The sequence below is a fragment of the Chionomys nivalis genome, chromosome 15 (assembly GCF_950005125.1).
Source record: "Chionomys nivalis chromosome 15, mChiNiv1.1, whole genome shotgun sequence".
In the NCBI taxonomy this organism is placed as follows: Eukaryota; Metazoa; Chordata; class Mammalia; order Rodentia; family Cricetidae; genus Chionomys; species Chionomys nivalis.
The window spans coordinates 66,204,587-66,231,835 of record NC_080100.1 but is presented as its reverse complement, the minus strand read 5'-3'; the positions used below and the strand labels follow the sequence as shown (position 1 = coordinate 66,231,835).

Here is a 27,249-nt window from a genome sequence, read left to right as displayed (position 1 = left end):
AGAGTGGCATTGCCAGGAGTAATTGTGTCTCGTTGGCACAGAAATTTTAGGTTAGATTAAAGGCCATTTTCTACAGCTCTTTGAAGAGGCTGAAGATCATATTATCTATACTAAATACAATCTCTATGTATCTAAAAGACCTGATTAACCTAAAAATAAATATGACAAACATATAATTCCCAATACCTATCTAATTTGAAGACTAAAAGAATAAACAACTGTGCAATATATGAAGACAATGATCTTCAACTGTAAACAATGTCATACTATCAGAGGTAGTACTATCAGATGTACATTGTAATATGGTAGATGTATCAATACCAAATACAATATAGACAAAGTTATAAGCATACTCATACAAAAATAGAGGTAGGAACACTCACATTCAATATTTAATATATCAATATACAAGAAACAGTACCAATACAATTTTCTATAAACAGTAATTCACAAATACCAATCATCCCATAAAAACAGTTAATCCCCCTTCTTCTTCTTCTTTTTTTTTTTTTGAAAATACCCCTAAGTCCATAAAAATATCACCCCATCCCCTCAACCCTAAACCAACCACTAAAAGATGTCCCTAACCCTGAGGGCAAACTCTGTTGGGAGAGGGGATGTTGTCCTCTAAGATTGCTTTTAGCTGACATGGGGGCGACATTCTTCTTAGGGGGTCCTGTGAAAGCAAATGATGGTAAAATTCCCAATTTAACCTTTGACCTAAGAAAATTGTAACTAGTCTCTGAGCGTTTTGAGAAGGTACGGCCAGAGTGTTGTCAAAAATGTGCACCATTCAAAATTGTCTCGTGTAACTGGTACCAAAAAACAGGTCTAATATTAGCGCTTAAAAAAAAATTCATGACGTCATAAAAACCAGATTGAGTTAATGTCATGGGGCCCTATCTTCATCCTGGAAACTTTAAAGATTACTGTAGGAAAATTTGTTGCTTGTTATGGGAAATTTAAACATTAGCAACAAGGACATATACTGACATATAAAGAAAGACACAGATATGAGGAAAGGTAAAGAAAGTTTAAGACATATATACATAAAAAATTAATACTTACAGAACATGTTCATCCATCAGTAATTAAATATTCAGGGTGCCTTAAATTCTTTGAAGATGGGTATTTTCCTGTGGAGATAAGAAGAGAACCCTGCCTTCAACCTATCTGTATTACTTACCATCAGTATGATCGCCATCCTTGTGATTGAATTATTTATCTTTTCCAAGTGGCTTCTCTTCATCAAAACGAACCTTTATTAATTTTGACGGTATCCACAATTTTTCCTCACCTGTGGAGACAAGAGCAAATCCTCTTCCCCAATGCAGCACATCTCCTGGCTTCCATTGTGAGGTCAGCACATCCTTGAAATAAACTGGTTGATTTAGTTAGTAGACTTTTCCATTATCCAATGTCTTTCTGCAGCCGTTGTTCCCTTCTCATTAGCGTTGAGAAAATTCAAGGTTAACAAAGCATTATGTAACCTATTTCTGGGGGTGTTTTCCACCCCTTTCTGTTTGTTCAACATATCCTTTATAGTTCGATTTGCTCTTTCTATGACTGCTTGACCTGTAGGATTGTATGGTATACCTGTAACATGCTTGACATTATAATAATCAAATAACTGTTTCATTTTCCTAGAGACATAAGAAGGACCATTATCTGTCTTTATTTGTGTAGGTAAACCCATGATAGCCATGACTTCTAATAAATGAGTGATTACTGAATCAGCTTTTTCTGAACTTAAAGCCGTTGCCCACTGAAAGCCTGAATAAGTGTCAATGGTGTGATGAACATATTTTAATTTGCCAAATTCTGCAAAGTGGAACACATCCATCTGCCAGATTTCATTCCTTTGGGTGCCCTTTGGATTAGCCCCTGCAGGCAGTGGTGTTTGGTTATAGAAAGAGCAAGTAGGGCATTTCTTTACAATCTCCTTAGCTTGTTTCCATGTATTAGAAAACTCTTTCTTCAAACCTTTGCTTTTAACATGATTTTTTTTTATGAAATTCAGAGGCTTGTATCACACTACAATAATTGATCAATTTCTGCATTACCTTGTGCTAGAGGACCTGACAGACCCGTATGGGATCGGATGTGTGTTATGTACATAGGGCAAAGGTGTTCCTAATCAAATCTTGTACCTGAATAAACAATGAGGTTAGTTCTGTATCATCAGGTATAAATTCAGCAGTTTCAATATGTAAAATAACTCTTTCTGCGTATTGTGAATCAGTAACTATATTAGTAGGTTCTTTAAAATCCCTTAGCACCATAAGAATGGCATATAATTCCGCCTTCTGGACAGAATCATAAGGACTTTGTTCCACCTTACCCAAGTCTTTTTTTTTAATTTTTTATATTTTTTTACTTTTCAAGACAGGATTTCTCCGTGGCTTTTGGTTCCTGTCCTGGAACTAGCTCTTCTAGACCAGGCTGGCCTCAAACTCACAAAGATCCGCCTGCCTCTGCCTCCCGAGTGCTGGGATTAAAGGCGTGTGCCACCACTGCCCGGCTCCCAAGTCTTCTTATTTGTAACCTGCCTTCCCTGATTTATTGGCATCGGTATAGAATGTACGGGCTCCAGTTATTGGAGCATCACGGACGATTGGAGGAAGGATCCAAGAAGTTCTCTTTATGAAGTTAAGCCTCTTGCTTTTTGGATAGTTGTTATTAATGTCTCCCAAAAAATTAGCACAAGCTCTTTGCCGTGGTTCATTATCTTCCCATAATTTCTTTAGTTCATCAGCAGTGAAAGGCATTATAATTTCTGCTGGGTCTATGCCTGCTAGTTGACGAAGTCTCAACTTGCCTTTTATAATTAACTCAGAGACTTTTTCCATATAAGTTTTCAGTTTCTTACTTGGTTTGTGTGGTAAAAAGATCAATTCCAAGATAATATCATCTCTCTGCATTAACGTTCCTGTAGGAGAAATTTTTGATGGTAGTATGATGAGAATACAATCGAGCTCTGGATTTATCCTGTCCACATGTGCCTGTTGTAATTTTTTTTCAATCATTCTTAGTTCATTTTCTTCTTTAGCTGTTAATTTTCTGGGACTGTTTAAATCTTTGTCACCATCCAAGGTTTTGTTCAAATGAATTATTAGATCAGGTGTTATCCCAATAGCTGGTCGTAGACTGGAAATGTTCCCTAATAGTCTTTGAAAGTCATTAAGAGTCCGTAGGTGATCTCTCCGAATTTGTGCCTTTTGTGTCTTAATTTTTTGCAAACCTATTTTATAACCTAAATAATTAACAGAATCTCCCTTTTGAATCTTTTCAGGAGCAATTTGTAATGCCCATTTAGGTAAAAGTATTTTTATTTCTTTAAACAGTCTGTTCAAGGTATCCATGTTTGAATCGGATAACAAAATGTCGTCCATGTAATGATATACTATCGATTTTGGAAATTTCTTGTGTATTATTTGTAATGGTTGATTCACAAAATATTGGCACAGGGGGGGCTATTTAACATACCCTGGGGGAGGACGGCCCAGTGGTACCTCCTCGAAGGTTGAGAATTATTATAAGTAGGCACTGTGAAGGCAAATTTTTCTGTATCTTCTTTTTGTAAAGGTATAGTGAAAAAACAATCCTTTAAATCAATAACTATGAGAGGCCATCCTTTTGGCAATAAAGAGGGCAAAGGAATTTCAGATTGCAGAGGGCCCATAGGTTGAATAACCTTGTTGATAGCCCTGAGATCTGTCATCATTTTCCATTTACCTGATTTTTTTTTAACCATAAATACAGAAGAATTTCAAGGGCTGGTAGATTTTTCTATATGTCCAGCATCAAATTGCTCTTGTACCAACTGTTTTAATGCCTGTAACTTTTCCTCAGCGAAAGGCCATTGTTTTGTCCATATTGGTTTCTCAGTTAACCATTTTAGAGGCAAGGCTGTTGGTATCTCTGAAGGGACATCAATTGCTTGTTTTTGTACAGCCTGAATGCCCGGTTTTCTCTGTTTGTAATATCTTTTAATATTATTCTCAGAAATATAGGCTCTAGAAGTAGCAGGAATGTTAATTTGGGTATTTTATTGTTGTAATAGGTCACGACCCCATAAATTTATTGCAATATTGGCTACATATGGCCTTAATTTTCCTATTTGTCCCTCTGGTCCTATACATTCAACCCATCTCATGCTCTGCCTTATTCGAGATAGGGTTCCAATTCCCAGGAGCTGAACATTTACATTCTGAAGAGGCCAATACGGATGCCAAGATTCTGGGGTAATGATACTTACATCCGTACCTGTGTCCAGCAGGCCAGTAATAAAAATGCCATTTACACACACTCTCAGCTTTGATCTTTGATTATTTATAGAAGTTTGCCAAAACACACGGAACTCATCTTTCTGATCATTATTGCTTGTAACAGTAGGCATGGGGCTTCCTAATTGTCCTGATGAGTCACGTTCTCTGCGGTAACTGGAAATGACTGAACCATGTTTGCCATGGGGGCCTGTGAGGCCCCCTCTCTCACGTTTCCCATCTGTAACAGGTTGCCTTGTCTATCTCTTGTAGACCTGCATTCATTCGTCCAGTGTCTGCCTTTTTCACATCTTTTACATAAACCTGAAGGCTGAGTCCTCCTATTTCTGTTATTTCTAGAAGATGCATTATTGTTATTTCTGAAAATCCATTGTCTACAATTCCTTTTCATCTGACCCATTTTGCCACGATTAAAACATTTGGTATTCGGATGTCTCCTTTTACCATTGGAAATTGCTTCTTCTACCCATGCTTCAGTGCCATAGTCAAATGTATCAACATTCAGTGTATGCAAGACCCATTCTTCTAATGGCACTGATCTGAGCTTTAAAGGTCCCAAAATCCTTTTGTATTCCACATTTGCATTTTCATAAGCCAAAGACTCAATCATTATACATCTTGCTTCTGGGTCAGATATCCCTATTTGTACAGCTTTAGTTAGTCTTTGTAAAAAGTCACTAAAGGGTTCTCTCTGACCCTGTTTAACTCTGACAAATGATTCCATTCTCTGTCCTGGGTCTTGCACCCTGTCCCAAGCCCTGAAGGCTGCTGTAGTACACATGGAGAGTATGTTTTCATCCAAATTAGCTTGTTCCTGAGGGTCGGAAAAGAGCCCCTCTCCTAGAATTTGATCTAGGGAAATCTCAATTCCCTTTGCTCTTGCCTGCTGTTCTAAAAGTCTAGCCTCTTGCTTGAATAAGCATTTCCATTTCAATTGCTGTCCACTCTCAAGTACAGCAGAGCTCAGCTGTAACCAGTCAGAGGGAGTTATTTTGTTTGGTGTGGCCCAAGATCTTAGCATCTCTTTAACAAAAGAGGAATGCATCCCAAAAGTCATTACAGCCTGTTTAATTTCTTTGAGATCATTCATACAGACAGGTTCCCATGTATCTTCCTTGATGACCCTAGGGTTTCTGGAACCAAACACTTTCTCTGTTGTTACTACTGGAAAGGCAGGTAGAACTGTAGGTAGAGCTTTGTGGGAATTGTCCCGGAGAGATTTACCCACAGATGTAGTTAAAATTTGCCTTTCTACCCCTTGCTCTTCTTTATCAGAATTTAGAAATTCCTCAATCTTTTTAATTCTATTCATCATTGCCTTCTGCAATGTCTGAATCTCATGTCCAGAATTATGTTTTAAAGCCTTTATTGAGGATTTTAAAGTATGAAGTTTGTCCATTAGAGATAACATCTCATCTTTGGACATAATTTTTATAGCATAAACCGTGCCTTCTTGTATTGACAATCTTTTCGCCAATCTGTCATAAGCTTTAGACAAATCTGATTGTTACATTTAGCAGTTTTGATTCTCTCAGTTAATGTTTCAGTTCCTACTGAAAGGAACTGAAGCTTACAATCCAAATCAGCTGTTCCCTCTTCCATAGTAATGAATTTCTCCTTAATATTAGCCGTTAATGTTTCAGTTCTTACAGAAAGGGAGTGAAGCTTACGATCCAAATCAGCTGTTCCCTCTTCCATAGTAATGAATTTCTCCTTAACATCAGCCTGTACCTCTTCTAAATTTTGTTTAGTTTGTCGAGTTGTGTTAAACAAAGATCTGTTCTGTGCCTGGAGAACTTCAAACTGATTTTTGAGAAGATTGTTGTCATTCTCAATTGTTTTTAAGCGTTTAACCTCGTCTCGTAAAGAATTTATCATATTTCTATTATCAAACCATATAGTACCAAGGAAAACTATGAATCCCAGAAAGATCCATATCTGTGGGCTGACAGACACTTCTTGTAAAATCTCCCACATGGTACAATTGAAAAGGCTGTTAAAGTCTTGAATGGTAATGTTTTTAGACATTTTTCTTATTTATAAAAGAAAATTATTTACCTGTAATGACGTTTTCCTGCCAGGGTGGCGAAAGAAATGCACCTGAGTCCACATGGTCTAAGCCAGAGCCGGTCTGAAACAATTAACTCAAAACGAAAATTATTGTACTGCCTGAGAAGTTAGATTGGTCGGGGAAGGGGTCACTTTGTCTGCTGCTGTGGCGGCTTTTGCTTCAAAACCACAGGTGCTTTCGTTAATTCAGGCAGTGGGGCTTTGGAAGGCAGGCAGGGAGCGGTTAACTGCTCTGGTCCAAGTAAGTCTGAAAGAAGGGGCAGGCCCACCGGCTAGGCGTAAGGGGCCTAGTGGGGGTCGCCTCTCTGCGACTGTATCGTGGCCTGGAGTGGGGGAAGGGAAAGCGAGCAGGGAGCGTGCTGTGAAAGCTAGCAGGCTATGCTCGCCCAATCGCACTTCCTGAGTTCCGGTAGCTAACTTGCTCGCAAAGGCTGGGAAAGATGGAGCTTGGGCCCCCCCTATGCCGGGGCAGGGGCAAAATAGCCCTACGTTGGGCGCCAAAATGTAATGACGTAAATGAATGCAGACAGATTATAAAAATATATACAGCTTTAATGGGGAAATAGACTTACAGGACCAAAGGTTCCCGTGGAGAACAGGAAAGCAGAGCAAAAAGGGCTGCTGGGATCACGCCTGGCAGATTTATCAGTAAACATTAGCTCGAGGCGACACGACCCCCAATGGGTGGGGCTTATCCCTACATCGTTTAATGTGTTATATGTTTTGAAATGATTGTTGCCAGTCATTTTTCACATATACCTGTGGAACTATTTCTGTAATAAATGAATGTATGTACATAAAAGAGTTTTAAACTCCTTATGGAAAGCAGGGTAAAGAATCTATTTTAGATTACTGATTGTGACACCAAAGCAATTGACATCTTAATGTTATTTTTAAAACTCATCTTATTTCACAATATTTGACACAGGCTATCACTGAAATTAGTATGTGAGATATTTTGCCTACAAGTGACTACAGATGTCTTTGGGAGGAGAAACACTCTTAGAATGACATTCAAACTGCCTGTTAAATATTTGCTCCTATTCCAGGCCTATCTATCTTAAGTCATATATTTTATATTGCTGCTCTATCAAATTACCATTAGTTTTGTGACTAGAAGCAGTACAGATTCATTATCATGTAATTCTATGTATCAAAAGTCCAGTACAAGATGCCAGAGTAAGATGAAGGTAAGAATAACCAATTTTAGGCTACAAAGAATTGGTGTCCTGGTTTTTTGTGTTATTGGCAGAATTCAGTTCCTTGCATAGATCACACTAAACTCTCATGTTTGTATTGGCTGCCAGCTACAGGTGCTCAGAGGACATAGCTCTTGGCCTGTGCTCTTCTTAAGTTCTAAACCCAGTAAAGCTAGTTGAGTCCTTCCTGTCTGCCATCTCTGCATCAATTCATACTTGTGTAACTCTCCACTGTACGAACACAAATTGTTGATTTGACCTATCTTGTTAGTACCACCAACTCTTTCCTCAACGTCCATAACAACAATCACGTGTGCAGGTCTATAACCATGAAACCTAACACACATTTGTTCAGGAGTTGGGTTGTAGACATCTTAGAGGAGACTGTGTTTCTTGACTCTCATAAACACAGTATTGACTGCACTTGCCATGGCTGGTTTGGTTTCCCTTTTCTGCTCATAATGCTTCTTACATACTTTCCTTTCTTGCTGAAACTGGTGTGTAGATTCTAATCCCTTAAGAAATTAACATTGGATATAAGATATATGGAGAAATTATAGGAAGAACAGTTTCTAAAATCACTTAAAAGATTCAGAATACTCATTTCCAAAGGAGAAAGTCTTAGGTATTTTCTGTGAATTTTTAAACCTTGTTCAAATCCTCAGTAGCCATCCACAAAGCAGCAGAAGGTAACACATTACACTATTTAGAAAGAGTCTGTGTGATGTAAGAACATTAGGAGGAAATCCGAAAAGATAATTACTTAGAGCAAAATAACTTCCAATAATTTATCTAAACAAATCTATCTTGATAGTGGATGATATTGTATCTTAATATTTTATTTCTTTTTTCCTTAGATAATCACAAAATATGTTTATGAGCTCCTGGAAAAGGACTGCAATTTACAAAAAATCTCTATTCCAGTAAGTCAAATTTTTAAAAATGTTTATTACAAATAAAATGCTTTTTTTATGTACAATGGTTTTCAGTCCAGGAGAAAATTTTTCTTGTAGGTTAAAGGTGCTCCTATGTTGATGCTGACAGTTCACTGGCTGTAGGTTGCCTTACCCCACTGTAGCAGTAGTTTTTACAAAGTAAAATGAATGTAAACGATGAACATGGTGGTTTCCGGTCTGTTTTTAACATGATGACAGGGAGGGTTCTTTCTCTTTTACCTTATCTCATTTCACCTAGATGTTTCTCTTTGTGTTATATAAATCAGTGTGTTTCACATTGTGATAGGCATTCATTAGCCCTTAAGTATTGTTTGATTCTCTGAAACTGTTTTTCATTGAATTTCTTACTTAATTTTATATTTTAGTGAGTGTCTTGCCTGCATATATGTTTGTGTACCACCTACATTCCTGGTGCCTGTATAAGAAGAGAGCATTAGATCTCTGGAGCTGGAATTAATTGTGTGGAGGTGCTAGGGATGGAACCCTACCATCTGGAACAGCAGCCTGTGCTGCTCTTACCACTGAGCCATCTCTTCAGCCCTTATTTCTACACAAAATGTTCTTTTTTTTCTCTACATTGCTAAAGTCATTCCTGCTTTTTAATACTGCTTCATTCCTCTTTATTAGAAGACTGGGAAATTTTGTAGCCTTTTCTTTTGGAATTAAAAGTTTAAGTTGGATGATGGTGACTCATGCCTTTAATCCTAGCACTACAGAGGCAGAGACAGACAGATGTTTGTGAGTTCAAGGCCATCCTGGTCTAGAGAGCTAGTTCTAGGACAACCAGCCCTACACAAAGAAATTCTGTCTCAAAAACAAACCAAAAAAAAAAAAAAAAAAGAAAAAAAAAAGAAAGAAGAAAGAAAAGAAAAGAAAGAAAAAGAAAAAAAAGAAGAAAGAAAAGTAGAAAAGTTTGGGATTTTTCTTAGACTCAAATCCTAAATAGAACTTCTGTGATTTTTGTGAGTTTATCATCTACTTTGCTTCCTTTCTTTTCCTTCCTCCAAACACTCCAATATACACAGACCCTTCTTTCTTTTAAACTTACGGCCTTCTTTTTTCTAATTGTTACTACATACATATATATATATATATATATATATATATTAACATCGTGAAGTTCAAGCTTTAAAATGAAGAAGTAGTAATCTTATATGTAAAATGTTGTTTGGGAGAGATTAGATAATTTTTCCTGTTCCTCACAGTTCTTTTATTTTATGATTGAGTCTAGATGACAATGAAATTGACCTATTTAATATAGAAAACTTTGCATATGGATAACTTCTGTGAGCTTTTACATAGACTGTTTAAATATCTTGGGTTATGTTACTGAGAAATTAGATTATATCTTAATTCTTTAGATTCTCACCTTTGATTGTATAGTTCTACTAGAAAATACTTTTCATTTAATCTTGTAAAGATAACCTCTAGTAATAGATAGCAATGTTATTCATTCATCCGTTCACTCAACTCAGTAAGTACTTTCTGAAGTCAACTCTTTAACTTGTAGACACTCTTGGTGCTTGTAATACAGTAATAAAGAAAACATTATTGCATGCCATAGACAAGCCATATCTTGTTCTAGTTTGAAACAGCTTTTTTTTTTTTTAAAGAAAGCATGGAAGCCTAAATTTTAGCATCTTTTTGAGTGTCAGTATGGCTGTCCTATGGGGAGTCAGAATTCCTGACTTCAGACCTGCTTTCCTATTCTGTAAAAACTGTACATTGAAGCTGGGAGTCTCGGCACATGCCTTTAATTCTAGAACTTGGTGGGTTTGCAGACAGATCTGTGTGTGAGTTTGAGGACAGCCTGGTCTTATTGAGTTCCAGGCCAGCTGCAGTTACATGGTGAGCCTGAAAGTAAACAAGCAAACAGCCTGTATAAATTTGTTCTTTGTGAAAGTTAAATATTGTCACTTTATTAAGTTTCTGAAGCAGGATTTAGAGAGTGTTAGTTTAATCCATCAATACTGTTCATATTTTGTCCTTTGACAAAAATATAATATTCCTGGCTCTTTGGAAGCCTTTAAACATTCGCCGGTCTCCGGATTTAGAGCACAATCACTATCGACTATGCTGAGAGTGTTTTATGATACAATTTCTTCAATTTTCTATAGAGAAAACCTGAAATTAGAGAACTTTGTTCATTTTAAATTTAGTATGTAAAGTAAATAAATTTAGAGAGAGATTCATGTTACATAAGGCATGAAATTACTACTGTGTTCACTTTGCTTAATAAATCTTCCCTTATTTTGTAAACTTAAAAAAAAACCTGCCTTTCCTAAATGATCACTTTATATATAATGTAGAAGTTATTTTTCAATAACTATTACTTTTCCTTGAGTTTTCTTAAGTGTGAATTGACAGCCAGGGTGATTGTTTTCTTTCTCTTTCTCTTTTTTTTATTAGTTGGTATTTTAATGGGTACTTGGCATTATTTTTTCTTTAATATTTTTTTTAAGAAAACAAACTATGTTTTTTCATTTTGCATATCAATCCCAGTTCCCACTCCCTCCCATCCTCCCATTCCTTCCACTTAATCCCCCACCCCCACCCACCTTCCACTCCTCAGAGAGGGTCAGACACTTTGCTTTGGGGAAGGTCCAAGGCCCTCCCTACTATATCTAGGCTGAGCAAGGTATCCATCCAAAGAGAATGGGTTTTCCAAAAATCCAGTGCATGCAGTAGGGATAAATCTTGGTGCCTGTGCCAGTGGCCCCTTGGTCTTTCCAAGCCATACAGCTGTCACCCACATTCAGAGGGTCTAGTTTGGTTGTATGCTGGTTTCTTCCCTGTGGGGCTGGAGTTGGTGAGCTCCCATTAGCTCAGGTAAACTGTTTCAGTGGGTGACCCTTTTGTGGTCGTGGCCTCTTTGCTCATTTTCTCCCTCCTCCCACTCTTCAACCAGACTTTGGGAGCTCAGTCCAGTGCTCTGCTGCAGGTCTCTGCCTCTGTTTCCATCAGTTGCTGGATGAAGGTCCTTTGGTGACATTTAAGATCGTCATCAATCTGACTACCTGACAGGGCCAGTTCGGAAGCCCTCTCCACTATTTCCTAGGATCTTATCTGGGGTCATCCTTGTGGATTCTGGGAATTTCTCCAGTGCCAGATTTCTTGCTAGCTTCATTTACACAATGGAGTACTACTCAGTGGTAAAAAAAAATAATAACATCTTGAAATTTGCATGCAAATGGATGGAACTAGAAGAAACCATGCTAAATGAGGTAACCCAGATCCAGAAAGATGAGCATGGTATGTACTCACTCATAAGTGAATACTAGCTGTGAAGCAAAGGATTGGGAGCCTATAGTCCATTATCCCAGAGAAGCTGAGTAACAAGGAGAACCCTAAGAGAAACATACTTATAGTCCCTGGGGAAGGGAAAACAGAATAGAGCTCCTGAGAAAATTTGGAGCCTGTGGGGGGGAGGGTGGAGAAGGAAAGACAAATAGGGAGAAGGAGGAGAGGAGAGAAGGGGAGGGAGTAGCAGAACTAGAGGGAACTGGATGGTCAAGATGGGGAAGGAAAGAGACAGAGAACAAGAAAAGAGATACCAGTATGGGGCTAACAAGAAACCTGGGTGTTTGTTTTCTAAGAGAATGTTCTTTTCTACTAAAAGAATATTACCCGATTTTTCCCTGTTAATAAAGTAGGTTTTGGTTTCATAGCCGAAGTGGAGGCCCCCTCCCTGCCTGTCTGCTGTGACAGCACTTAGGGAAGTACAAGGATGGCAGTGTCGCCGTCACGCTTCTGTTCTGCACAGACATGGGGTAACAAGCACAGAATGCTCCCAGTTGTGCGATCTCCTGCCCGTGGAGGCTGTTAGAGCTGTGAACGACCTTAATGACTTCTCTATAAAATGCTGTTTTACTTTACTACACACATCTTTTGTGTGAAATACCACTCCTTGTCTCCTTAGAAGTCTTCCTCCTCAATGAATTGTTGAACACTAAAGTTTATTTGGTGTTGATCTGGTGGCATGAAAATTGAAGTGTATTGGCATGGCCTTTTTTTTTTTTTTTTTTTTTTTTTTTTTTTTTTTTTTTTTTTTATTTATTTTTTTTATTCTTTTTTAATTAAAATTTCCACCTGCTCCCCGTTTCCCATTTCCCTCCCCTCCTCCCAAATATTGCCCCCTCCCCCCACTCCCCTCCCCCTATCCCCACTCCTCTTCTCCTCCCCCCACACCATTCCCCCTCCCTCTCGATACTGAAGAGCAGTCCAAATTCTCTGCCCTGCGGGAAGACGAAGGTCTTCTATCTACGTCCAGGAAGGTGAGCTTCTAAACAGGCTAAGCTCCCACAAAGCCAGTTCATGTATTAGGATTGAAACCTAGTGCCATTGTCCTTGGCTTCTCATCAGTCTTCATTGACCGCCATGCTCAGAGAGTCCGGAATCAACCCATGCTTATTCAGTCCCAGACCAGCTGGCCTTGGTGGGCTCCTAATAAATCAGTTCCACTGTCACAGTGGGTGGGTGCATCCCTCGTGGTCCTGATTTTTTGCTCTTGTTCTCCCTCCTTCTGCTCCTCATTTGGACCTTAAGAGCTCAGACCGTTGCTCCAAATTGAGAATCTGTCTCTACCTCGATCCATCGCCAGATGAAGGTTCTAAGGTGATATGCAAGAAATTCATCAGTATAGGATAGGGTCATTTCAGGTTCCCTCTCCTTAGTTGCCCAAGGTACCAGCTGGGGACATATTCCTGGACACCTGCGAACCCCTCTAGAGTCAGCTCAGTTGCTTGTCAGTGTTTGCAGATAAACATCTTTGTTGTAATCATTTTCAAACTATTGAAGTAGTGAGGAAGAACTATTTTATTCATATAGATATTTTGTTCTATAAATTTAGCCCTAAATTATACAGGTGAAATTGTATTTATGACTTTCAGAGTTAGTTTTCTTTTTTTCTTTCTTTCGGTTTTTTTTTTTTTTTTTTTTTTTTTTTTTTTTTTTTTGGTTTTTTTTTTTGGTTTTTCAAGACAGGGTTTTTCTGTATCTCTGGAGCCTGTCCTGGAACTAGACCAGGCTGGCCTCGAACTCACAGAGATTCATCTGCCTCTGCCTCCCCAGTGCTGCTGGGATTAAAGGTGTGAGCCACCACCGCCCTGCCCAGAGTCAGCTTTCTGTTCACTGTGACCAGTGCTGCTCAGTGACTGCTCTCTTAGGGCTCTTCTCAGACATTTCCCTGTGCAATGTTTGTCTTCAGTTTTGTCTTCCCTACTGTACTTCAAATTTCACACGTTTTTAATCCCCATGGGAACATCTTGCCTAGAAGGTTAGCACCACACTTCATAGGGCTTATATCTGGTTAATATGGTTAATGCCATTTCCTCCTCAGGAGCTTGAACAGTGTCTTTCAGGATTCTGAAAGCAAGCCAGCAGGGAGGAAGCTTCTAGTTCATTTCCCCCTGCATTAAGGCTAAGCACATGGCATCCCATCATAGGCTCCGATCCTTAGCTCATGTACCAGGGATAGATCCTCATCCCACTGCCAGGGGCCCCTAAGATAGACCAAATTTTGCCACTGTCTCTCACATGCAGAGGGCCTAGTTTGGTTTCATGCAGGCTCCACAGCTGTGGGTCTAAAGTTTGTGAATTTCCAAGAACTTGGTTCATCTGTCTCCGTAGATTTCCCTGTCATGATCTTGACCCTCTTGCTCATATAATCCCTCCTCCCTCTCTTCGACTGGATTGCTGGTCCTCATTATCAGCCATTTTTAATGTCTTCTTTTGAGAACTCATTATTCAAATCTGTAGCACATTTTAAAATTTATTTTTTTTGTTGAGACTTTCTATAGGTTTTGTGTATTCTAGATATGAATGCTCTGAATTATTTAAATTCTTTTCATTTAAAGGACATCACTCCCAATAGTAAGATTCTATATTTCAAAAGTTTGTTCTTTATTTCCTGAGTACCTATAAGATGCTAGGCCCTGAACTAGACCTAGAGTGTAGCTAAATATAAATTATGAAATGTTATTGGGCAGTGGTGGTGCACACCTTTAATCCCACCACTTGGGAGGCAGAGGCAGGTAGATTTCTGTGAGTTCTAGGCCAGCCCAGTCTATAAGAGCTAGTTCCAGAACAGGCACCAAAGCTACATAGAGAAACCCTGTCTTGAAAAAACAAAATTACAAAACAAAACAAAATGTTAATTTTTCTTAGAATTACTTTGTAGGGGAGAGAGCAGAGGATGAATGAGTATGCACACACACACACATGTGCATGCATACACACACATCTATCATCTATGTCTGTCTGTCTGCCTATCGTCTGTCTGTCTATCTATCTATCTATCTATCTATCTATCTATCTATCTATCTGTCTATCTTCTAATCTTCTATCTATCTGTCTGTCTGTCTATCTATCTTCTAATCTATCTATCTATCTATCTATCTATCTTCTATCTATCTATCTATCTATCTATCTATCTATCTATCTATCTGTCTATCTTCTAATCTTCTATCTATCTGTCTGTCTGTCTGTCTATCTATCTATCTTCTAATCTATCTATCTATCTATCTATCTATCTATCTATCTATCTACCTTCTAGTCTTCTATCTATCTATCCATCTATCATCTATCTATGAAAGAAAGACTACACGACATTGTGTTTGATTACCATATGTGCTATGAAGGAGAATAAGACAGGGAAAGGGACTAGAGAATTCATGGTAAAACATTTGAATTAATTGTAGACTATCTTTAAGCTCAACTCATTCTATCCCTACTAAACCAGTTGTTCTTTGTGTTCTGTTTGCACACATAGCAGAATCAGATAATGAGACCAATCTTGTTTTAAAAGCAGAGAAGGTTTTTTTCTGTTCCTATGTGTTGTGAATGACTTGAAAAATTTAGAGTTTTAAATTTTATATTGAATTCCAGAGCATTCTGTGGAGTTGTATGTGAGTGTTATTGAACTTTGATAATTGTATGAACACGTGCTGTTGCTGGAGTGAACTGTTAGTACAGTATACAGTGTGTAGACTGATATTTTTATGTGTGATCTTGTGGGCGGAGGGCATGTGACTAGTTGTCAGTTCTGGTTTTAACCTGGTGTATTTGGCTTCCATTCTGAGTACTGGCCATTACAATGTAGAATACCACAGAGCTTGCTATACATATCTCAGAAAAGGTCCATAAATTGGCTTTTCTTAATATCTCTTATATTTTTGAAATCTAGCTGCCCACCTGTGTAGTAGTAATCCATAAGTAAGTGATACATAGATAAGGTGTCAGAATGTACATGTTTACTGTTGTGTGTGCCCATGTTTGCAATTTGAATGTTTGCAGTGCTTTGGCTATTTAAATAGCTATATATTCCAGTTTGAGTTTTCCATTTTCTATCATAAAAATAATGTGATTCAGTTACAGAATTATAAACTACATTCAGTATAAACCTATAACTTAAGTTTATCTAAATGTAATTTTATCATTTTTGATGATTATTTATTAGTGACTCCTCAAATAGATTGTGAGTAAATGTGGGTGAAAAAAACAGTTATTATATGAACGACAGGAAGATTTTAAAAATTAATTATTTCAATTTAAGATGGCAGTACAATAATAAATATATAATAAAATGTAGGAATGCATATTTTAATCCTTTTCATGTATTTTTATATTTAAATCGCTCTTTTGATGCTTGTCCACTGAATATGTGATTGCTAGATTTTCTTGACTATCTTTCTCCTATTTTAATGTTTTTTTTAAAAAATTATAATCATTCAGTAGTTTGTAGTAGTCATTAGTTGTTTTCTCATTGTGTGTATGCTTGATCAAGAAACATTTTATTTATTATTTAATTTTTTTTTTGATTACAGGTAGATGCCACTGAAAGTGAACCAAAGAGTTTTATCTTTATGAGTGAGGATGCTTTGACAAATCCACAGAAACTGATGGTTTTAATTCATGGTAGTGGTGTTGTCAGGGCAGGTCAGTGGGCTAGAAGGCTAATTATTAATGAAGATCTGGACAGTGGCACACAGATACCTTTTATTAAGAGAGCTGTGGATGTAAGTGAAACTTCCTTTGTTTGGGGGGCATTTTATAGTTCGGTTTTATTGCATATTATAATTTGTCTTTTCCAGAAGTATATTCTAAGCATAATCTTATTATTAAGTCATTATTTACCTTATTTGTGTGATGATTATTATTTTGCAGTAATGTGGGAAAAATTAGGATTGTTGAGCACATGAAGGTTTAACTGTCTTTGAAATGAACACTTTCTTTAACTGTATGAACTATGAGTTTAACTATTATAGCATATGGTCATCAACAAGGAATACTTGCGACCAGAAACAAGACACGGCTGCTCTCCTCCCTCTCTAGTGAGGGTAGACATGACAGAAAACTTGTGATAATGGGTAATCTGTTCGGTGAGGAAAAATAGAATAAGTAAATGTTTTTGGCATTTAAAAAGTATTTTGATGCCCACAAATAAAATGTTCTAAGCTTAAAACAAGCACGTGGAATGTAAAATGTCGTATTGCAGAAGTAATTAGTCTAGTCTAGTGCTGTTTTCATGTTCAGCTGCTCTCCCATGTCTCTTTCTTAAGTTATAAACAGCCAGTTATCAAAAAGTGTATGTTTTTCTTTAGATGCAATGAGAAATATTCATCAGAAAAAGTGTCATCTTGTATAAAATATTTAAGATAGAAAGGGTATGTAGAAATAGTATGTGTGTCTGTGTATCCATTTTATTTCTAAAAGTGACAACACATCTTATAATTAAAGTTGTACATCTTGGATACACAACTACAGTGTCACAATAAATATTTGGATGTGTTCAGTTTTCTGTTACCCCAATATCATGCTAAAAGTTAAGTCAAATCCTATAGAATACTTTTGTTATAGACTTCCTAAATCATCAAAATGCTGCATATTGAGTTTCTTAACTTAATTGATGATCCACTTGTCACAAATGTGTGCTAACTTTAATTGTGATTTTAGAAAAATTGAAGTAAGCTATTACTCTGTTAAGAAATCAGGACAATTAAGTATTCAGTTAATAAATTGAAGTTTAGACTAAAATAACACAGGAATTAGTCTTTTTTTAACTCTCTTATTTCATGTTAAAGGTAGTAAGCTCTGTGTCCAGTGCCTTCACTTGTGGTTATAATACAGTGAGTGTCTGTATATTTTAGAGAGAACATTATTTGCAAAATATATTCACAGTCCAATAAGTATTTGAAAATAGTAATAAAGAAATCAGGAGCTTGCAGCAGTGACTCCTTGGGGAAATGTTGCGTGTAATTTTATCACCCGCCCTAGGCTGCCTGCTTTTCCTATTGTAGAACACTTGTCAATATGATTATCATGTAAAAGCAAAGTAGGAAACTGTGTCTAATGTCTTGAGCCAGGTATTGCTGGTGCACACCTTTAATTCCTGCTCGTAGGAGGCAGAGGCAGGTGGATCTCTGTGAGTTAAATGCCAACCTGGTTTGCAGACGGAGTTCCAGGACAGTCAGGGCTACAGAGAGAAATCCTGTCTGTGGGGGGAAAAGTCTTTGAGTTAATAAAGAATTGATTTGTGCAGTCCTTTTGAAAAACATGAGGATAGTAGGTCCCTTTTTTTTCTTTTAAGTGGGAATAGTGTTTTAAGTATAACAGTGTTCTTCTGCTTTGATTTCTCTACTTTTCTCAACAATAATAAGCCGTGGATCTTTGAAAAGAAACAACTGATTTCTAAATGTATGGCATTTCTAAGCTCTAGGTTTAGCTAGCTAAATTCTCATTAGTTTTTAATATGAAATTTATTGTGTGAATTACATCATGAATTTCTAAGATTATGTATCACTTTCAAATCCAGATACCGTGACTTTTACCATTAATTTTCTTTCCTTGTGACTGCTCTGGGGGAGGGAAGCAGGCAGAGGAAGATCACGAGGAGAAAGGTGCAGCCCCTCCTTAGCTTCAAGCATGCTAATACTGCCTTTATTTTCATTGTGTCCTGAAATTTCACTTTGAGAAAGGTTTCCAGAGTATAGAAAAGGTTAACTATAGTTATTTGGTTTTTTATGTTCTCTAAGTTTTCATACTGTTGTGGAAGTCAGTTGTAATATTTTGCATGGGAGACATTATCATCTCTATGTAGTGTTTATTCTCAATAGATTATTTATATATGATTGGAACTTGTCATTTAGCTCCATATCAATAATTCCCTCTAGCATGGAAGTTATATCCGAATGGAGTATTTTATGAAAAATACTGTTTTAATATATGGCTCCACTGTGACTGAATTGTGATTGTGAGTTTGGTAACCCAATATTTCTCCAGAATTTTCTGGACTCCATATACATAATTAGAACATGATAGGTGTTCCATCACTTGCATTTAGACCTTGACTATCAATATATATCTTAAGATTTCATCAGGGAAGATGGTACCTGTCGGATAATCTTGTGTTGGTGCTCATGAGGTTTTCAGGGTTAATGTTTTTAGTGTTTAATAGTCTTCATTGCATAATACATAATCAGCTAAAAAAGTTTATCGTATATCTAGTAATTTGAGAATTACTAAGATTGTTGCTCTTTGATCCCCACCCCTGTTTTAGGCATTTCTAGTTGTATGTGTAAAGGGGACAACTAAAGTAGATGGCACTTAAATTATTTAAACCCTGATAGATTTAAAAGAGATCATGTGGTTGAAGGAGATACCTTACTGACTTCCTCCTTGTCCCAGCTTGGCTGATTAAGTTGTATTTTCCAAGAGAACTGGATGTGGGAGATCTCCAAGGCAGAGATGGGAAATATGAGTTCAAGACTAGTTTGGGCTGCATAGTGAGGCCCAGTTTCACAAAATAGCATAACTGAAGAAATATGTTTTATAAACACTTCTGGACAGTGATTCTCAGCCCTCCTAATGCTCTGACCCTTGTTTTAATACCCTCAACCATAAATCTTTCATTGTTTCTTCATAGTTGTAATTTTGCTACTGTTATGAGTCATAATGTAAACATCTATGTTTGTAACTGATCTTAGGAGCCCTGTGAAAGGACCATCTAACCTCCCATGGTGGTCTTGACCCACAGGGTGAGAACTACTGCTTTAAGCGCTGTTTAGTGATCTGTAAAGTAAAATAGTTCACGTTTTAGAATCCTGTTACAGTGTGAATCGCTTTGTCTGATCCTTCTGCCTTTTCATCAGGTCTGACTGGGACAGTGGGATCGACTAGATACAGAGCCCAGATGAAATACTTCCTTCATTAGCATAGCAAGATTGAGGCGTGTTCAAGTCACACAGAGCCCAGATGAAATACTTCCTTCATTAGCGTAGCGAGATTGAGGCGTGTTCAAGTCACTTATAAAGATACCTTGGCCTCTGTATCCATCCAGCACACATCCTTCTGTCTACTGCAAATCACTCCTGGAATACATGATTTTTTTTTAGGAAATAATAAGAAAAATGTCTGAGCATGTAAAGCTGTTACCTAGATATGGAAATAACCAGGTTTACCTGATGCCTGCGCTCTAGGGTGGGCCGAGGGGTGGGGGTGGGAGACGGAAAGCCACCAATGTGACCAAAGAACACTGAAGAGGAAGAGGTAAGATCACAGATTATTTTCTGAGGAGCAGTTTAAATAGCCTGTGGGAGTGATCTTGACCTTTCCTGTGGAGGGGTCAAGGTTTGATAGACTCAGGGGAGGGGGCTTCCAAAAATGGAGGCCTGAGGCTGGGATAATAGATTAGATACTTCTAAATTCTTACCTGCCGCGGCAGGAGGCTGAGTTTCTAATGTATAGTCACGGCAGCAGTCACTTCTCCAGCTAGTTTCCATAGACTTATTCACATCCGTCTCATCTACTTTCTCCTCTTTGCTTTGTGTTATGGATTAATACTAACCCTCCTTTTTTATTTTTCACTGTATGATTTCTGCCTGAAATGCATAAAATATTTAAGTATAGTTTTTGTTGAAAATAAATATTTTTCATATACTATGTTCTGATCATGGTTTCTGAAATTATGGGGCGCGAGCGAGAACGGATCATGAAACACACAATGAAACCCACTTTAAGAGTTTATTATGAAAGAGAAAGACGTGTACAGGCTTGAGGAAGTTGGTGCAGAGAGAGAGAGAGAGAGAAATAGATGGGGGCCAGAGAGAGGCACAGGGGCTACATACGTAGATCACATGATCATGCTGCACATAAGTCCCGTAGGTTTAAGGGTCCTGGGTGGCTATGTAAATTGCCTGACTGCTTGATGGCACATGCGGGGCACTGGAACCTAGAAGTGCCAGCATTTGTGGTAGCTTAGACATTTTGCCAAAGCTCTGGGTGATGGAAACCTAACGGTTTGCCTTCTCTCATCTCCTCCCAGATCCTTCTCAACTCTACATCCATCCAACTGCATGTTTTCTTCCTCTCTTTAAAAAACAAATGACCAAATAAAACAAACAAACAAGCAAACTGGATTTTAAAAAGCACAAAACACAGACACATACACAGATATATACACCCCATCAAAATATAAAATTGAAAACTAAAATACAAGCAAAAGACCAGTAAATTTAAGACAAAGTGTTAGAGCTCACATTATACGGTAACTGTACAGCTGACAGACCAGTAGGCTAATCCACGGTAAGTGTGTACTTACACATCGACATTGAACAACCCGTTCTTCAGAACTATGAAAACACTTATTTTTGGTTAAAAGAAAGAAAGAAAGAAAGAAAGAAAGAAAGAAAATGAAATTTATGCCCTTGCAATGCATGCGTGTGCAGTTCATATATGGCAGTTCTATTGAACTTGTCCATATTTAGTTTGCTGGTCTAAATTGATTAGGACTAGGTCTTTTCTCCAAGTGGGAACCAGATCTCATTACAGATGATTGTGAGCCACCATGTGGTTGCTGGGGATTGAACTCGCGACCTTTGGAAGAGCAGGTAGTGTTCTTAACCTCGGAGCCATCATCTCCAGTCCCCTCTTTTGGAAAAGTCGCTGTCAAATTTGTTAAAACGTAAGATGAGATTTATTCCCAAAACACTCAGCAGTGTAACTTCTCCTGTAAGGGCAACAGAATGACCTTCCATGAGGTCTTAGAGACACAACTGTTACAGTTAAATTTACATAGAGTCAGTCCCCTCCAAATGGCCTGCTAACAGACCACATAGGAATTTCAAAAGGATAGGAAGATACTGCCCCACCAGACAGACAGGTCTGGGTGTGGACAAAGTCCAGGTTCGGGGACATTTAGTAGCTTTATCTAATGGTTTGGAATCTCAGGTATTTTTCCTTGGTTGCTGCCTCTTTCCTGGGTAGTGTCACCTGTTCTGGAGTGCTGCTTTGTCAGGTTTTATGTGCCATTTTTGTGATTCTAAATGCATGTAAAATCATTGTTTTGCCCATGGAATTTTTTAACCTTGTTTGTGAAAACCAAAAACCCGGTGGAGATTGCCCCTTTATTTCTTCTCCTCACTGCTTTGCTCAAAGGAATAAAGAACATGTAGTTGTAATGTACGTGAGTTGATTTATTCCATTTACTCTCAGATCCAATTAGCCGGGTTTTAACCTGCTGTGACAAATCTTAGCTGTATCCTGTGGGGGCAGTGAGGCTAGTACTCAAGCTCCCCCCCCATAACAAACAAAACCCTAAACAAAAAAGCCTAAACAAAGCAATATGAGACAGACAGAATAACATTAAATTCATTTCGTGTTGGACATGTACTGCCTTCAAGTGCTGTTTGCACATTTATTCAGTCTCTTTTTTTGAGAAAACTAATTTTTCTTTGCTAGCAGTTACCAATTGATGATAACTTCTTGATTAGGGGTGGGAGCTTGTGTCCACTTTGTGGTTGTTCCAATTACAGATAATTACTTTATAATTTGTATATTTTTCAATAAATACTGTTGCAGAATATTTCTATGCAATACGTTGCAAACTTCAATCGATGACTTCCTTCTGTAGCAATAGTCATGATAGAACATTTGGAACTTTCTCTTAAGTGATTGTAATCGGATCATGTTAAAGAAAATGCAATTGTTATTTGACTCTGACATGAATTATATACTTGGCAGATGTATTTATAGTTTTTAGTTTGTAAAATATTTGTTTCACTTTTAGTAAACTAGGGATCTGCTGTTGTGGATATTAACATTTAGATTGCTTTTTCTTATTTCAATTTTGATTTCCCCCCCTTTGGACAAGTATATTCATAAAACACATTGGCTACCAGATTAGAATTTTATTTTATAAGTGTTTATGGAATTATTATAGATGTCTATCTGCATTAGGCTATCCCTCCCAACACACACACACACACACACACACACACACACACACACGTAATTAAGACCCAAGCATTTTGGTAATGCCATAAGTACTACCTTCAGTTCTTAGTCTTATCACAAAATATGTAACATCTTGATATTTCACTAGAAGTATCAGACAAAAATGGGCATGAATCTTTTAAAAGGATTTTAAGAGGCAACTGAATTTCTATCTAGTAGTAGTGTTATGATTTCAGCCACAATAAGGCTGACACTTCTGGGTTCTAGGGCCATGCTTGTGTAGACAAGCCCTCAGGCAGAAGTGCCTAATGGCCCCCAGGGATGGTAAAGGGTCCAGTGTGACCCAACTTGCTGTGTGGTTGCATCATCTACATACGATTCAGCTAAGCCCTTGCGCACATGCGTGAGCCCCATCATCTGCTTACAGCTTTTAAAAGCTGGATGCACCATCTCCCCCCCTTTCTCTCTCTATCTCTCTGTCTCTGCACACTGACTTCCCCAGGCCTGTACACGCCCCCTCTAATAAATTCCTAAGCAGGTTTGTTGCCTGTTCCGTGTTTCCTTCTCACTTGCGCCAGGTAGTTTCAAGTAGTATTTTTTACACATCAGATTATCAGATAATAAGCTGTTTGGTGATAAATTGATATGCTAAACTTAGATTTTGGTGTGAATGTAAATTGAAGTAATCTTGTTTACAAGAATGTTTAGTAATGATTACCAAAATTTATTGTTCATGCTATTCCATGTTTCTAAATCTACATATACTGATTTACATCAGAGCAAGGCACAGTACACAGCTGGTCACAGCAATGACTGATGATAACTGCTTACTACCTAATGCTTCCAGGAGAGGACTATTTTAGTAAAAGATAGTATATTTATATCATGAGAAACTGTAGTTTGTTTTTTTTTTTTTTAATTTTTCGAGACAGTGTTTCTCCGTAGCTTTTTGGTTTCTGTCCTGGAACTAGCTCTTGTAGACCAGGCTGGCCTCGAACTCACAGAGATTCGCCTGCCTCTGCCTCCCGAGTGCTGGGATTAAAGGCGTGTGCCACCACCACCTGGCGAAACTGTAGTTTTTAAGAAGAATGCATGCATGTTTTATTTGTGTGAATTGATGATGAATTAATAAAAACTTAAGAATGACATTAGATCATCAGTTAGAATGCTCTTACCCAGAGAAGACTATTTCTCCTACTCATCAACATTCTTTTGTTGCCTGTAGTTTTTCATCTACAATTGAGACCGTCTGAGCTTTCCCCTCCCACGTTAGTATGTTTATTGGCATCATCTTTGTAGGGTACTTGTTTAGGCACTTATGTTTTTGAGACTTCCTAAGTTTAGAATCTGACATTTCTAGGAGATATAATCTCAAGTAAACTTACCATTCCTTTGACTCTTACAGTCCCTCTGTGCCTTCTTCTGCAGTGATTTGCATCAAGACTTAGGTGCAGGAGTTATGTCATGTGTGTATTAGATGGGACTGTGCTCCACACTTCTCTATTAGAAGGAACATAAAGGGGAAATGAAGAAAAAGGAAGAGGAATCTAATTAGGTAGAGGAGAAGGAGGTAAATACAGAAGAAGGAAGAAAAGGGTAGAATAACAGTAAGGATCTCTGATAAAGTCATAAGGAAGCATAGTATTAACTACCTACCTAAAATACTTATAATGAATGCAAGTCAGTGTATAAATTTTTAGTGTAATTTCTCCATTTTTGCTGATAATGCTTTCTTAGAGATTCATAGATATCTAACAAAAACCCAACAACAAGCATGATATGCTTCTTTAGAGTTTTTGGGCAGTGTTATCCAAGGTAAGTTTCTGTTGCCAAGGGCATTATAAACTTCAGACACAGGGCCCAGAGATCCCTGAGCTGAACTGACTTGAAATCCCCATCTCTGCAAGCTCCAAGGGTGGGAAGCAACCAATACTCCACCTAGCTATTGCACCTATAAACACAACAGTCATCTTAATGTTGCAGTAGCAGCAAGTGTACTTTGGGAGTAATCAACAGCCCTCTAATTGGACATAAAGCCCACTCATAAAGAGGGAAATCTTGCCTGGTAATGAGTACCTAAGCCAGCTTCCCAAGACTAGTGAAATTTTGAGTCATTGAGGAGATCCTCTAACCACAATTTACTAAATTAGCATAATCCCTTTCTTTCTTAATATTGATCTTTATACTTACACTCAAGTATAGTGCTCACCCATCATCAAGGAAAATTTTCTTTGCAACAGATACATACCACTACAACCACTGTTGATCAAAGTATATTTTAAATCTTAAGGAGGGACAAAACGGATTATGTGAGAGAAATCCTTATTCTGTGGTCTCCAAATGGTCTAATGCCTGTCTCACAACCTAACACACCTACAGTGGATACATAAGAATGACTAGATATTTATGCAATAAATCATCATATTCTTTATTTTCCACCCCAATTTTTCTTGTTTGTATTTTACTTTTAACTCCGAAAATGTTCTACTTTTATATTTAAAAAGATTTTATATAATGTGTTTTAATATGCTATTTTAATATAATAATTTTTAGTAATAATTTCTAAAATGAAATAAATGATTAATATAGAATTATGACCATCTCCTTTAAATACTTATTATTTGCACTTAACAAGAAGTTTAATTTAAAGAACCAAAGTTAACTCCTTGACTGGTCAGAAGGTAAGACTCCTATTAAGAGGCTGTTCCACCACCCCCACCTCCCATTGGACCCTATAACCTACAAGTCCCACTCTGTCCCACAAACATAGCCATCTCCAGTGGCATCAGCTGCCCCCAAAGGCACAGACACTGCCTACACCAATTGGAGGAAGTGATGGGTAGTGCAAAAATAATTACAATCAACCACATAAGCAATATGGTACCACCAGAACCTATTGGTTCTACAACAGCAAGATGTGAACACAGAACAAGCAGAAAAAAGTGACCTTAAAATAACATTATGAAGATGATAGAGTCCCTTAAAATGGAAATGAACAATTTCCTTAAAGAAATTGAGAAAAGGACAACCAAAAATTGGAAGAAATCAATAAATTTCTTAAAGAAATCCAAGAAAAACAACCAAACAGGTGAAAGAATCAGTTCAAGACTTGAAAATCAAAATAGAGGCAATAAAAAGAAACACAAACTTAGGGAATCCTGGAAATGGAAAATCTGGGTAAATGACAGGAACTAAAGATGCAAGCATAACTAACAGAATGCAAAAGATGGAAGAGAAAATCTCTAGAGTAGTAGGTACAATAGAGGAAATAGATTAATCAGTCAAAGAAAACGTTAAAGCCAAAGTCTTAACACAAAGTGTCCAGGAAATCTAGAACAACATGAAAAGACCAACCTTAAGAATAATAGGGATAGAAAAAGAAGAATACCAGCTCAAAGGCACAGAAAATATATTCAACAAAATCATTGAAGAAAACTTTCCCAACCTTAAAAAGGAAACACTTATTAAGATACAAGAGGCTTACAGAACACAAAATAAACTGGACCAAAATAAAATTTAAAAAAAAGTTTCCTCACTACATAATAATAAAAAAACTAGACAGACAGAACAAAGAAAGAATATTAAGAGCTGTAAAAGAAAAAGGACAGGTCACATAACATATAAAGGCAGACCTATTAGAATTATGCCTGACTTCTCAGTGGAGAGACTGAAGGCCAGAGGTCCTAAACAGATGTTTTGCTGACATTAAGATACCAGAGATGCCAGTCCAGACTACTATATCCAGAAAAGATACAGTATCTTTAACCATAGACAAAGCAAACAAGATATTCTATGAGAAAAACAGATTTAAACAATACCTAACCACAATCCAACCCTATTTAAAGTCTTAAAAGGAAAATTCAAACACAAGAAAGTTATCTGTAACCATGAAAACAGAGGCAGTAGATAATCTCACATCAGTAAATCCCAAAGAAAGGAAACACACACATACTAGCATGACCAACAACAAAACCAAAATAATGACAGGAAATAACAATCACTGGTCATTAATATCTCTTAATATCAATGGACTCAGTTCACCCGTAAAAATATACAGGTTAACAGAATGGATACAGAAACAAAAGGCAACTTCTGCTGCATATAAGAAATACACCTCAGCTTCAAAGACAGAGATTATTTTAGAGTAAAGGATTTGGGAAAGACTTGTCAATCAAAGGGACCTAAGAAGCAAACTGGTATAGCTATCCTAATATCTAACAAAATACACTTTAAAATTAAACGAGATGGGGAAGGACATTTCATATTTATCTCAAGAAAAATCTATCAATGAAGTCTCAATTTTGAATATTTATGCCCCAATTACTAGGGCACCCACATATGTAAAAGAAACTAAAACTTAAATCACATATCAAACCCCATACATTAATAGTGGTCAACACCCCACTCTTACCAACTGTCAGGTCTGCTAGACAGAAAATTAACAGAGAAATAAGAGAAATTACAAAAGTTATGATTCAAGTGGGCTTAATAGACATCTATAGAGCACTC

At 37.4% G+C, this 27,249-nt stretch overlaps 1 protein-coding gene across 5 annotated transcripts in view; it reads left to right on the top strand.

Moving 5' to 3' along the window:
• Fam172a (family with sequence similarity 172 member A) overlaps window positions 1-27,249 on the top strand; it is a 428,434-nt gene that overhangs the window by 105,938 nt on the left and 295,247 nt on the right. For 4 of the 5 annotated variants that reach the window (XM_057790096.1, XM_057790095.1, XM_057790097.1 and 1 more), the window contains 2 exons: window positions 8,413-8,478; window positions 16,335-16,526. In XM_057790096.1, coding sequence (XP_057646079.1) covers window positions 8,413-8,478; window positions 16,335-16,526 — 258 coding nt within the window. The remainder of the gene's footprint in view (window positions 1-8,412; window positions 8,479-16,334; window positions 16,527-27,249) is intronic. The other variant, XM_057790094.1, reaches the window with a different exon arrangement.